This window comes from Amblyomma mixtum, chromosome 2 (assembly GCF_055824585.1).
Source record: "Amblyomma mixtum isolate Tamu chromosome 2, ASM5582458v1, whole genome shotgun sequence".
Lineage (NCBI taxonomy): Eukaryota > Metazoa > Arthropoda > Arachnida > Ixodida > Ixodidae > Amblyomma > Amblyomma mixtum.
Genome location: NC_143013.1, coordinates 104,341,717 through 104,354,447, shown reverse-complemented (window position 1 = coordinate 104,354,447; position 12,731 = coordinate 104,341,717). Strand labels below are relative to the sequence as shown.

General features: G+C 49.2%; 1 protein-coding gene across 1 annotated transcript in view; it reads left to right on the top strand.

Annotated features, from left to right (window-relative positions):
• The first annotated feature begins 11,630 nt into the window (after positions 1–11,630).
• The window catches only part of LOC149360368 (phospholipid-transporting ATPase ABCA3-like), an 80,747-nt gene continuing 79,646 nt past the window's right edge, over positions 11,631–12,731 (top strand). The window contains exon 1 of the mRNA XM_089572301.1: positions 11,631–11,879. Coding sequence (XP_089428427.1) covers positions 11,633–11,879 — 247 coding nt within the window. The 5' untranslated portion in view covers positions 11,631–11,632. The remainder of the gene's footprint in view (positions 11,880–12,731) is intronic.

Below are 12,731 nucleotides of genomic sequence, written 5' to 3'. Positions count from 1 at the left end.
TTTGCCTCTGCGCACTTTAGACAGTCAAAGTGCCCCCATGGATGCCGCCGCCGCTGCGATTGGCGCGCCGTTGCTTCCGCAATCCTACTCGGTATGGCCATTGGTCAAACCACAGCCAATTTTTTTTGTCTTTTATATGTCACTGGGTTCATTCGGCGCCTTCTGCTTTTTGGAATTATTAGCACGCTTAGCGTCCCTAGCTCGTATTGCGGTTTGTCGTGCCATAGAGCTGAGCCGTTCCATGTCCGTGGCGATGCGTTTGCCCGCATTGGTCGACTTGTATCTCTTGAATAAAGCGCCTAAACTGCGCAGCTACCACGGCAGCACTACCGAAATTTGGGAGAGCAAAGCTGGCGAAGGAAAGGTGTGAAAGACGATAACCATGGCCCACGAAGCGCGATGGGCCCCCAATTTGAACTAACTGCGAAGGAGGTTGTTGCGATGGGCACGCTCAGAAACACGAAACTACTCTGTTGGCGCCGGCGCTGGTTAATTCCACTCGTGGCTATTCTTTCTGCTAAATACCATAGTAACGGAAAACGTTGCGAAGTTTTGATTTATATTCACCGTGGTTACCAGATGTGTTCGGGAGAGTTCACCGAGAATGGAAGCTACAGGCATTTTGTGCTAAAAACACTCCAGCCTCGAGAACGATTAAAACATCGGCTGGTGAAGCAGTACCATTCTGGATTCCCTATTCCTAAATTCGACCATCACCGCATCTTCTCGCGCTGCGTGCTCCAGCTGGAGTTTTCCCTCGCAACTGCATCACTAAGTCGTCTTTGTCGTTATTCGTGCATCATTACTGCGCTTTGAAGTACGCAGCAGCAGTGGTGCTGCAATGGCCGCCGTGACATTGACCCCACAGGCCTGCGAGCGGACAAGACTCGCAGCAAATTCTCTTCCCATAATTCCTAATGCGATACGACCATGTCTACAAGCAGTATGGAAGTCGACTTACTGGTCTCCATCCTCCCTGTTTGACGCAATAACGCGGCGCACTTTCACAGCGCATTGCTGTGCGATGCGATGCGAGTCGATTCCCCAGTCATCGCATTCATGTAGACACAGCTTATGTAACCAACAGGAGCTGTTTGTAGCCGCACACGATGGTGAGAATGCTGCACTGACTGTAAAGAGCATCGTTATGGGTGAAAGACAGTGAGCAAGGGCTGTGATAGCTCAAGCACCGAGTGATTCCGCGCGGGAAGCAAAACACAAGAAAAAAGACAAGCTGCTGAATGCGTTCCCGTTTAGGAAGTACGGAAAACGATGAACGTGGCCGGGCACTATGTTCAAGTGGAAAAGTAGCGACTGATTGGGGGGCTTCTGGAAATATCTAAAGCAACCAGGAAGACAATACGCACTTCCTTGGTCGCCCACTAAATGCGGTCGAAGAGAGCGGCACGTTTAGTAGGCAGAGGACTCGACCAATGGCCACGTGCAGCTGTCATCATCTGAGATGTGTCAGATTTTGCTGCTCTGTTCCTGCAATTCACTTCATATTTGAACATGATCTTGGCAGCAAGTTATGCTACAAAATATTTTCGGCTTCATTTTTTTTCTGTCTCCTTTCGCCCGCACCAGCAAACTCTATATCTCAGTACCTTACCTCTTGTGTTAATTGGCTATGAAACCCACCATCATCAGGCTGCCAATTCCTGGCACATCGCTTTTGTGTGAAATTTATTCGTGAACGATACAATGGAGGTCCATTGAGCGAGGGTGTGGGCCTGTTGTCTATACCTCGTCGCGCATCTAGCTTGAGCACAGCGCTGCAAAATTGGAAAGGGGATATGTAGCGGTTGCTCCTTAATTACGATGGGCTGCTTTTGTTGCTTCGTCGCTCCTTTTTCTTTATACTCTCTCTCTCTCTCTATCTCCCATGCTCTTATTTTCCTCTCTTCTATGCATTGCTTGTGGCTAGATATCAAGAGCCCCTGTTCCTGATCTAGGCCTGCACCCAGACACTAGCGCCCGTTGAGTGGCGTTTTGATATGGTGCTTTCGAGGTTCGCGCCAGAACGAGGAGGCACTTCTCTCTTCTCTGAACTTGACCACCCTGATTTACGCAAATAAATTTTCCTTCAAGCTTGCACATATACATACGTCACTGTCTCTTCAGAATTCTACCACATATACAACATAAACATAAACATAAACATTATATTACAACTATTAGCATAGTAGCCTGTCGCAGGCTACTATGCTAATAGTTGTAATATAATGTTTATGTTCTCTGCTTGCAAACGATGCACAGCGGCAGCAGAACGGGGTCCTGGAGATTTTATTGGTAGCCCAGGAATAGCATGCCCATCAGTAAAGGGCGCCGGGCACCATGAAGTTCAGGTAAGCGACCTTCACCTACTACACAACCAAGTGGTCCTCCCGCACAGGTGCGCTACCCGCAACGGCTCATCGCTCAGCCCGAGGGTCCAGTGGTCGAGGAGCGCTTCCCCGAAATGAACACCCTGCTTCCGGTAATGGGTGCGCTGCAGCAGCGCCACCTGCTCTTCCAGGCCGAGCGCTTCAAGTACCCGCACCCGGTGCCAGAGGTGACGCTTCAGCGCTTCCCGTTCCCGGCGCACCTCGAGTACAAGGACACCAAGAACTACGCCCTGGTGCTCACTCGGTTCTGCATCGGCATGCTAATTCCCTTCTCCGTGTTCGTCGCCCGCCTCACCGACGAGAAGGCGACCGGTGGGTCCACTATACGCTATACACTTTCCACTACCTCAAGAAAGCGACTCTATACACTTTCCACAACCTCAAGTTTTGTAAACCGCACTCTGATTGCCTTAAGCCACATAGTGCTCTCTTAATAGCAGGAAATGGACCGGCCACAAACGGGCTGGGCGTCACAGCATGCCGTAGTTTATTCACCTCCGAGCATTCCCCTCCTGCATTCCCGTGTACTGTGCGATGTCAGTGCACGTTAAAGAACCCCAGGTGGTCGAAATTTCCGGAGCCCTTCACTACGGCGTCGCTCATAGCCCTAGTTGCTCTGGGACGTTAAACCCTATAAAGGAAACCAAACCAAGCCTCTTGCATTCGCCTACTGGCTGGTCGTTTTTGGTGTGGACGCTTCCTAGAAAATCCCATGCGTGTTCGTGTTTTGCGGGTAGAGTAGATCTGTGTTAGGCATTAAACGGGTGTTCTCCTCTGCAAAGGCGGATAAGCACGGTGTAACGCGAACGTACACGCAAGCGCTGCAGGCGAACATTACAGAACGAACACGAGAAATAGTGTTTGTTTGTTTCATTTAAACGAATTCCATTCCCTCTTCGGGCCCACGCAGGAGCAATTACACAGTATTCATGTACACACGACACGCAAGTTTACACTTACAATGCAAATTAGGTGTTAGCACTTCTAAAGCCTAAGGGAGGCAGTTAAAAAGGAAATGCATCGCCTGTACGTAATTGATTAAAAAAAGCACCGTGCTACACTGTGCAGTACCGCCGGACAAACCATAGCAATAAGATTCGAAAACTGTAAACACGGAGTTCTTCTGCGTATTGACGTGGCTAGGTCATTTAAAAAATCATTTACAACGATTTCATTTACTGTATTTGAAAGGAGGAGAAGAATGTATTAATACATATTAACCCCAGGTGGTAGAAATTTCCGGAGCCCTTCACTACGGCTTCCCTCATAGCCTGAGGAGCTTTGGGACGTTAAACCCCATAAACCCAACCAAACATTTTTCTCTTAAGTCGCACTCTCAGCCGCATATTAACGCAGGTCTAGGTTTTCCTCTAATCAGAAATCTAATAAAAACGCCGGCTAATAATTAATGCTTCCTCTCAAGTGTTTCTGAAGCAATCACACCTCTGGATTTTTTCTTTTACTTTCTTCACAGCGATTCGAGCAACGTAGGTACACGCTGCGTGCCATTAGGTGCATGACACAAGATAAGCTCCAAACGTAAGATGGTGAAGTCTCGTGTAGAAGCATGACTGATTAAAAACTCCAAATGTTACTGTAGAAGGGAATAATATTCAGGTACCTATCTCGAATTTTCACTGCTTTGATTTGTGTGATTAATAGTTACATGTTTGTTTCACTACGTTTGTTGACCTTTTTTTTTTGCAAAGTTCATTGCAACGTCTCTATTTTCCTTTGTTTTGACAATGTTCGCTGTCTGCCAGGCGCTGCCACTCAAGCCCTTTGAGGCTTTGGTAGGCCTGATTTATGTTGTCTGACAACTGACATGAATAAAAGTTCTATCTATTCTTTGTCAGCGAAGATTGAGTTTCACCTACTCTTTGCACAAATGTGCATATATAAATCACACTAGTATTTCTCACCTTATGTGTTGGACAAACACTATTGAAAACAGTGGCTACGCCGCTACCTCATATTTATGTTTTCAAATCAATGTGTTCAGACAGGTTCTCATAAAAATGAACATTACTAGTTAATCTTGCCAAGAAACTCTCCACCTTGTTGGTTGAGGTCGCCGGTGTACAGCACGCTCTGTATGCGGACAGCATCACCCTCTGGGCAACATAACAATCGGTTGGAGATATCGAGACCAACCTGCAACAAGCGGCAGCTATTGTGGACGAATAAGCTCGTCGCTGTGGTATTAAATGCTCCCCGGGCAAATCGGTATTTGTGCACATACGCCCCACATCAACGTGGACATCCAAAATTACCCTTTCCTTACTTAGCGGACCGCTACCAGAACACGAGGAGATCCGGGTACTAGGGCTTTTCATTCATTATAAGTGCAAGATAGACACTACCCTACACAAGCTACGTAAGGTGGGGGACCAGGTGGGACGGATGCTCCGCCGGGTATCCAATAAAAGGAATACGATGCCAAGATGCCCTGAGGCTGGCAAATGCATTCGTAACGAGCTGGGTTTTATATTCGGCTCTCTACCTCCAAATACGCAAACGCGATGACAACGTCTTAGTAGGTCTCCGCAAGATTTCCAAGAGAGCGCTATAACGATGTCCATCAAGCGCCTCCTCGGTGTGTGGATGACCAACACCTTTGGGGAGTTGGGAGAATCTGATCTTAATAATCAATATTTGCGCGTGAGCAAAACACCTGAGGGGAGCCGCCTTTTGACCCGATTACAGATATCCTACGCAACACAGACAGCAGAAAGGGTCCACATCCCTGAAGCCTGGAGTTTTGCACTCCAGGTGCGATCCCTTCCGAACAACATGACTACAGACATCCATGATGATTGCCGTCTCGCGCGGGCCGAGCTATTTCTCAACAATATGGACATAAGCCAGATGTCTTCTACGTGGATGCGGCCGGCCCACACCATGGAGGTTGGTACGCGGCGGCCGTCATCCACCAAAACACTTCAGTTCACGGTCCGTGCCCCAAACATCACATTTGCAGAAGAGATCGCCACTGATCTGGCCGCTGCGGATCCAGAGTCCCGAGTCGTTATCACGGACTACAGGGGCGCCTGCCGCAATATTGAGCAATGGTATATTCCAGACCATGCCTTCAAAATCCTCCACGCATGCGAGAACACGGGGTTTCCTACCTGTCGTACCATCGTGTGGGCTCCGGCTCATGCGGGTCTTGAGGACAACGAGGCAGCCGACGCTGCCGCCAGCGCGCTTACTCACCGGGCATCGCGTCATCCGCACCCAGTTCCGGAATTCAATTTCAATCCGGCCATCACCTTTAAAGAGATCACCTCTCTTTATCAAAATTTTCATGGTCTCTATCCCCCTCCCTGTAAAGGCCTCACCAGGGTGGAGGAGCGCTGGCTTCTCCGCCTCTATACCAATACTGTACTGTGCCCGGCAGTATACTTAAGCACTTCAATTCTTCTTTCTCGGGCGCGTGCCCACACTGTGAGGAGGAGTTTTCGGACACCTACCACATGGTGTGGGCATGCCCTTCTAATCTTACCTGCCCACCCCACCCAAGAGGACTGGGAAGCTGCCCTGCGCAGCTGCTCCGAACTCCAAGCCCAACAGGCATTGGTAGCTAGAGCCCGGGCCGCTGCGGAAGCTACAGGGATCCCGGACTAGGGATCCCTCCTAGTGTTAGGAAGGGGCGGGCCCTTCCGGCTCGCCCCAACGAACTCTTACTGTAAATAGAGAATAAATGTTTTCCTCCTCCTCCTCCTCCACTGACAGCGCACTCACCCGCACACCTCCCAGTTTTAATGGCGAGTTCGTCACACAGCCATTGTGCAGTCTGTTTCTTATGTCAAAACGTCGAAAAACTCGTCCCGCGCATCAAAACCGTCTTCATGCACCCTCCTACACCATTGCATGCACGGCCAGCCGCATATATGGCGTTGTAACAGCCACTACTTTCGCATTGAGACCACTTTTTGTTTTAGGTATGAACGATTTCGTGGATGGATGGATGGATGGAAAAAACTTTATTGTCAATAAATTGGTGTTCTTGACCCTTACGGGTCACTGGGCGCCGTGGTCAATCCTTGGTCCAGGATGCCGCACTTGACTGCTGCCATCGTGGCTCAGCGCACAAGGGATCGTTGCGCTTCCTCGTCCTCGCTGGCCATCAAGTGCTCCCACTGCATCACACTCGGGTTTATTCTTGGCTCTAAGTCTGCCTTGCTGGTCCATGTGATATTTTCTAGTGTAGGTTTACCATGACACCACGGACATTCGTCTGCACATTGTGTAGGGAAAATCTTGTGTAGTTTGTGCAGGTGTGGGTAGGTACCGGTTTGTAGTCTGCGCCAGTCTACCGCCTCCTCTTTGGTGAGCCTTTTGTGTGGGGCTGGGTAGCGTTTCCGCTGACCCCTGTAATGATCGAGTATATCTGAGTACGTGGGGGTAACTGGGTCAAAGGTACCTGTGGTGCAAAGTGCTGAGTCTGCTCGGTTGACGTATCCTCGAGCTAACTCGTCTGCTGCCACGTTGCCCCTCATCCCCTCATGTCCCGGAACCCGCACTATACTATGTTTAGTGTTTTGTGTCTTCTCGTCGTGTGTAGAATATGATTGGAGATGCTGTCGATCCTGCCTCTTGTGTAGTTTCTACATGCTTGTTTGGAGTCCGTCACTATAGTGAGGTTGTGTCCTGTTGCGTTGCTGTGTGATATTGCCAGAGCAATGGCGGCTTATTGAGCTGCTTCTATGTTTGGGTTGTTTTTCGTGGCGCTGGTTATTTCTTGCCCACCTTCGTCTGTTATAACGGCGATCGTTTTGCGTTGGTATCGGTACTTTGCTTCGTCCACGTAGACTACGTTGGGATTGTCGCTGAGTTCCCTGGTGAGTGCTCGGACTCCGGCTTGTCGTTTTTCATGATGTAAATTCGGATCCATGTGTCGGGGTATTGGTCTTACCCGAATTTTGTTTCTGTCTTCATTATTAATCTGTTCCTTGTCTCTTTGTGTACCTAAAGGTAACCGCAATTTCTCCAGTAGGTGTCTTCCCGCTGTGGTTTGAGTGAGTATGTCTCATTGCGCACTACGTTGCGCTTCTCGTAGTTCGTCGAAGGTGTTTGATACTCGCAGGGCCATTAGTTTTTCGGTTAGTGTGGACATTGAAAGTTTGAGCGCCGTTTTGTACGCTTTGCGTAGTATGGTGTCGATCTGTAGTCTCTTGCTTGTTTAGTTCGTAGGTTTAGCTTAGTTCGTTGTTTAGTTCGTTGTTTAATTGTTTGGTAGGGGAGGCTGTACGTAACCCTGCTCGTGACGAGGCTGTCTATGAGTCTTAGGGTGTCCTGTTCTCTCATCCCCTTCTTTCTACTGCTGACTCTTCACACGATTCTGGCGACTTGCTCTGTTGTATTCTTAATAGAGGCAATGGTTTTGCTACATCGTCCTGTGTTTTGCAGCCCCATTCCAAGCTGACTTCCGTTTTCTCAGGTATTGTCTCGTTTCCGAGTTTCAGGGTGATTTGGGAGTCTTATTTTCGTGTACCTTTTTTGATTCTGACGTATTCTGATTTTTCTGCTGAGCACGATAATCCTCTGGCCCTGGCGTATTGTTCAGTATGGTCGATCGCTCTTTGTAGCCGCTCTTGTTTAGCTGCTAGGGAGCCTGTGGTTGTCCATATTGTTATGTCCTCTGCACACATTGCGTAGCTGATGTTTTCTATTTCGTCCAGTACTTTCGTGAGTCCTATCATCGCTATGTTGAATAGTAGCGGTGATATTACTGAGCCTTGCAGGGTACCCTTGTTTGGCACCGTGAAGCTCTCCGTTCTTGTATCTCCGATGCCTATCGTAGCTGTTCGTTCCTTGAGAAAGGCTTTGACATAACGGAAGGCTCTGCTCCCACAGTTTATGTTATCGAGACCTTCTATGATGGCCGTATGTCCCACGTTATCGAAGGCTCCCTTTATGTCGAGTGCTAGCACTATGTGTTCGCCGCTTCTTGGTATTTCGGTGAGGACATCCTCCTTTAATTCGTGGAGCCCCGGAGAGCCCCAACTGGGCATGCACGAGAAGCGAGTGTGAGATAGTTACTGCGTAATTTCCTTTCCTCAAATACAATCTTCATTTTCTTGATTACGGCCCCTTTTTCTCTTTCTTCTTTCACCTCCTCTCGGCCTCTACAAACGGATGACGGCTGTCCACCGAGATATGTGAGAGTTACTGCGCAATTTCATTTCCTCAGATACAATATTGATTTTCTTCATTATGGCCTCTCTTATTTCACACCTTCCAGTACGGTGCGGTTCAGGTGTCCACCTGTAAGATAGCTACACCCGCGGCTAGCAAGCCACACACAAACACTTAATATGGGTACCAGGTCACCAAGGCAACCCAGGGAGAGAGAGAGAGAGGAACACTTTATTGGAAGAGGAATTCAGGGCACGCCCCAGAGTCCCCGCACGACCCCACTGCACTCAAGTGTTTATGTTCCCAAGGTCCATAACACTGGCAGCCCGGCCGGTGGCGGTGGTCTGCATGGCCGGGTCCTCCGAGCGCAGCAGGGTCTCCCAGTCCTCCCAGGTCTTGAGTTTCTCTAGGTCCCACAGGGGAGGGTCCGCCGGGCAGAGGGAAAGGATGTGGAGGGAAGAAGCGAATGGTTCTGGGCATAGGGCGCAAGCAGGAGTAGGGAAGGAGGGATGATAGCGGGCTAGGGTAAGGGGTGAGGGGAGAGTGTGTGTCTGTAGTCTGCGCCAGAGTGTTGCTTGTTTGTTATCTAGGGAGGAGTGGGGTGGGGGGTAGAGCTGGCGTGAGGCTCTGTAGGTCTGCGTCAGCTCGCTGTATGTGTGCATGCGCTCCTTCGTGAATCCCCGATCCGAGGCCACATGAGCCCGGTTTAAAGAACCACGGGCTAAAAGGTTGGCGGCCTCGTTTCCGGGATTCCCGGAGTGCGCAGGCACCCATATCAGCTCCACTTGGCGGGGCGGGGGGGCATCGGGCGAGTCCAGTATGCCAAAAGCAGGGACATGGGCTCGGCCTCGAGCAAAATTTATAATCGCAGTTTTCGTGTCACTTAAAATGTACCGGGGTTTCCGTGCGGGTGATAGCAAGTTCAATGGCGGCTTCCTCTGCAGCCTCTGGGGAGGTGTCTGGAGGAAGAGGTAGTGTGAGGAGGGCGGATAAAGAGGAGTCCGCCACAGCTGCTGTCGCTTCATCACCCCTGCAGGCAGCGTCCACCCATAGGGCGTCCGGCTCGGAGCCGTACGCTCGATGGAGTGCCTTCGCACGGGCTCTACGGCGCTGCTCATGGTGGGACGGGTGCGTATTCCTCGGGAGCGGCCTGATGAGGAGCTCTCGGTGAAGGGGTCGTGGGATGGCGAGGAGGGTTGTGTCGTTGGCCGGTATTCTGATTCCGAGGGAGTCCAGGAACTGGTGGAGGCCCACCGACAGGCCCAATACATCAGGCTCACACATCCCAGGGACGAGAGCGCACATGCCTCAGCCCAAGCATTTCTCCCCCGGGCTCCCAGTGCGGATGCCGTGGAACCTCCTACCCCATTACTAACTTAAACGACATACTTCAGCACTTAAGATTAAGATTATCCCGTCTGGTCTACCCTCCGCCGGCTAAGACACTGGACAAAGGGGAGGAACTACACCTCCGAAAGCTACAGACCAACACTTAAAGCAACCCACGATGACTACACGCAATAGACCCGGAGTCATTTGACTGACACTGCAAATTCTGCGGGGAGAAGGCGGACCTGTACCATATGGTATGGGCCTACCAACGAAATCAGGCGGTCACTGTCACTAACCAGCCAACGCAGGAGGGATGGGAGGCAGCTCTGACCAGCTCGGACGAAAGAGTCCAAAGCGACTCATCGAAAGAGCCCGTACAGCAGCCTACGCCAATGGGGTTCCGGACAGAGATCTCCACCCGCCGCTACAAGCTCCTAAACGATTTCATTAAAAGAATTACTGCGCCATTTCCTTTTCTCAAAAAGCGTTGCGTTCAAAAGGCAAGACATCGTGCCGAACGGTAGTGGGGTTCGGTCGACTCCCTGGCAGCACTACAACATGCTGTCACGTTCCACTCCTATATCCGAAGTCAAAGCATAATTAATTAGTAGTTAATTAGCATTTAGTCATTAATCAGTAATTATACATTAATTATAATTAGTACTTTATTATGCGTCATCCAGTGGTCACGTCACCAGTGCCCCAGAGGTAGTCAAAGTGGTACGGAAAACGCTTTCGCCTCTACGCACTTTAGACAGTCAGTGCCCCTTGAGATCCCGCCGCTGCTGCTATTGTCGCGCCATTGCTTCCGCAATTCTGCTCGTGATGGCTATTGGTCAAACCACAGCCAATTTTTTTCTGGCTCTGAAAAACTTGTCTCATTCGCCTCGCATAATTAGGTAAGCAACGTCCACACTTCACGTTTATGACGTCAGCCGGTGACGCGAAAAATAGATATGGCCGCTGGTCACGGCCGACCAATAGGAACGGGGCAAATGAGGCTGTTTTTGAGACTGTTTTGGATTGAGAGCGACTCGTAATTCGGCCCCTGAACCACGCAATTAGGGAAGGGAGGGAGATGGAAGTGAAAGGAGAAAGAGGCGCCGTAATTAAGTGCACATAAATTTAGACTACCTGGGGATCTTTGACGTGCATTAACATCGCTGGACGAGGTTTAATGTGTTTAAGGCAGCCCTTCAGGTTGAAGCAAGGTTTCAGAAAGTGAAGTAATTATTTCTCATTGACCCAAGCGCAGCCATAATACTACGAAGACAAGCTATGCACATTTCGCATGTACTTCGTGGTAGAAAAAAATCTTGCCCCCGCGGACCGAGAAGGAGATCATTGCGTAGTTGCTTGGGCGTCTGACCCTGATATACAGTTATTGGTACGATTTACTGAACAGAATTGGTTTGCCTTCAGTGTATGTTCCATACCACTTATATATTACCAGCATTTATCCTTTCTGTGTTTTTCTCTTCGCTTGCTTGTTTTTTTTTTCCCTACCGTTTGCCATTGCCTCAGTTTTGGTGACGCCATTACCAACATTACGCACGAATTTTCACACATTGCACACGCGAATGTTTCCTTTGATTCAAGCTTCGAAACATAGCTTTATTAAATATCGGTGAGTTACAGAAATTCCTCTACAAGAAGGCTGCATTATAAGCGTTCAACTAAGCCTGGAGTACAGCATTTCCAAACGGCATCAGCTGGGTTTCTTCAACCGTAAAATATATGCGCGGCGGTTGGTTCCTTCTGTGTCCGCAGGCATGAAGGAGATGCTTCGGGTGACAGGCCTTGGGGACTGGATCTACTGGGCCAGCCACTACCTGAGTGGCTTCTTCATGCACCTGATCATCGTCACCCTCATGATGCTCTTCGTGTGCGTCAAGAGGAACGACGAGGGCCGCGCGTTCATCCAGTTCAGCGACCCCCTGCTGCTATTCTGGATCCTCATGTGCTTCTGCAGCAACTGTCAGATGCACGCAATACTTCTCTCCATGTTCTTCGGAAGCCGTGAGTCTTCCCACCAAACGCCACTGCTCATTGCCGCTTAAACGATCACTTTTCTGTTCTTCGAAAGCATAGCGCAAAAAAGGACACGGACGACATAGAAGTGGACGGGACAGGCGCCAACTTGCAACTTTATTTTCGAAATGCCACCAAGTCTAATATATAGGAGCAGATCACTACCATCAAGCAATGAGCATGCGCAAAGAGAACAATCAAGATTACAGCGTGTGGAAAATAAGCAAACAAAAATTACGATAAAATAAACAAAAATAAAAACAAAAAGAAGAACACGGTGCCGGGGAAACAAACGAATAGAAAAGAGAAATCGCGTACTGAAACTTAATTACTGCAAAAATGCGCTTTTCAAGCTTTTCAACAAAGTTGCAAGTTAGCGCCGGTCCCGTCCACTTCTGTGTCGTCCGTGTCCTTTTTTGCGCTATGTTTTCGAAGAACTGTTCCTTTCCTGTTGCCTTGTTTTTCTTATGGGCTCATGCAGTAGGGCTAGTGCATGTTGAAAGTGTTACTGAGAAAATTTTGCACAACTTAGATCATCTAAGTAAATAGAGAAGGCTTCCCATATTAAGCCTAAAATTGAATATTTTATAGCGAAAATGAAAAATCAACATCTACCGCATAGATAAAATTACCTTTACCAGTACTTTTTTCCGGCACTCGAATCAAACTCGCGACTACAGGACCAAAAAGAACTCCGCGAACAAACTATGGAAGCGAATGGCGATGTGGGCTGCCCTCTGAGATCTCAGGTCAACCAGTCTTGGCGTCACTTCAGCTCATTTTGAGAACGGCTGGAAGCTGCGACAATTCCTCTGTTTAAGCTTTTGGGATTATCTGGCT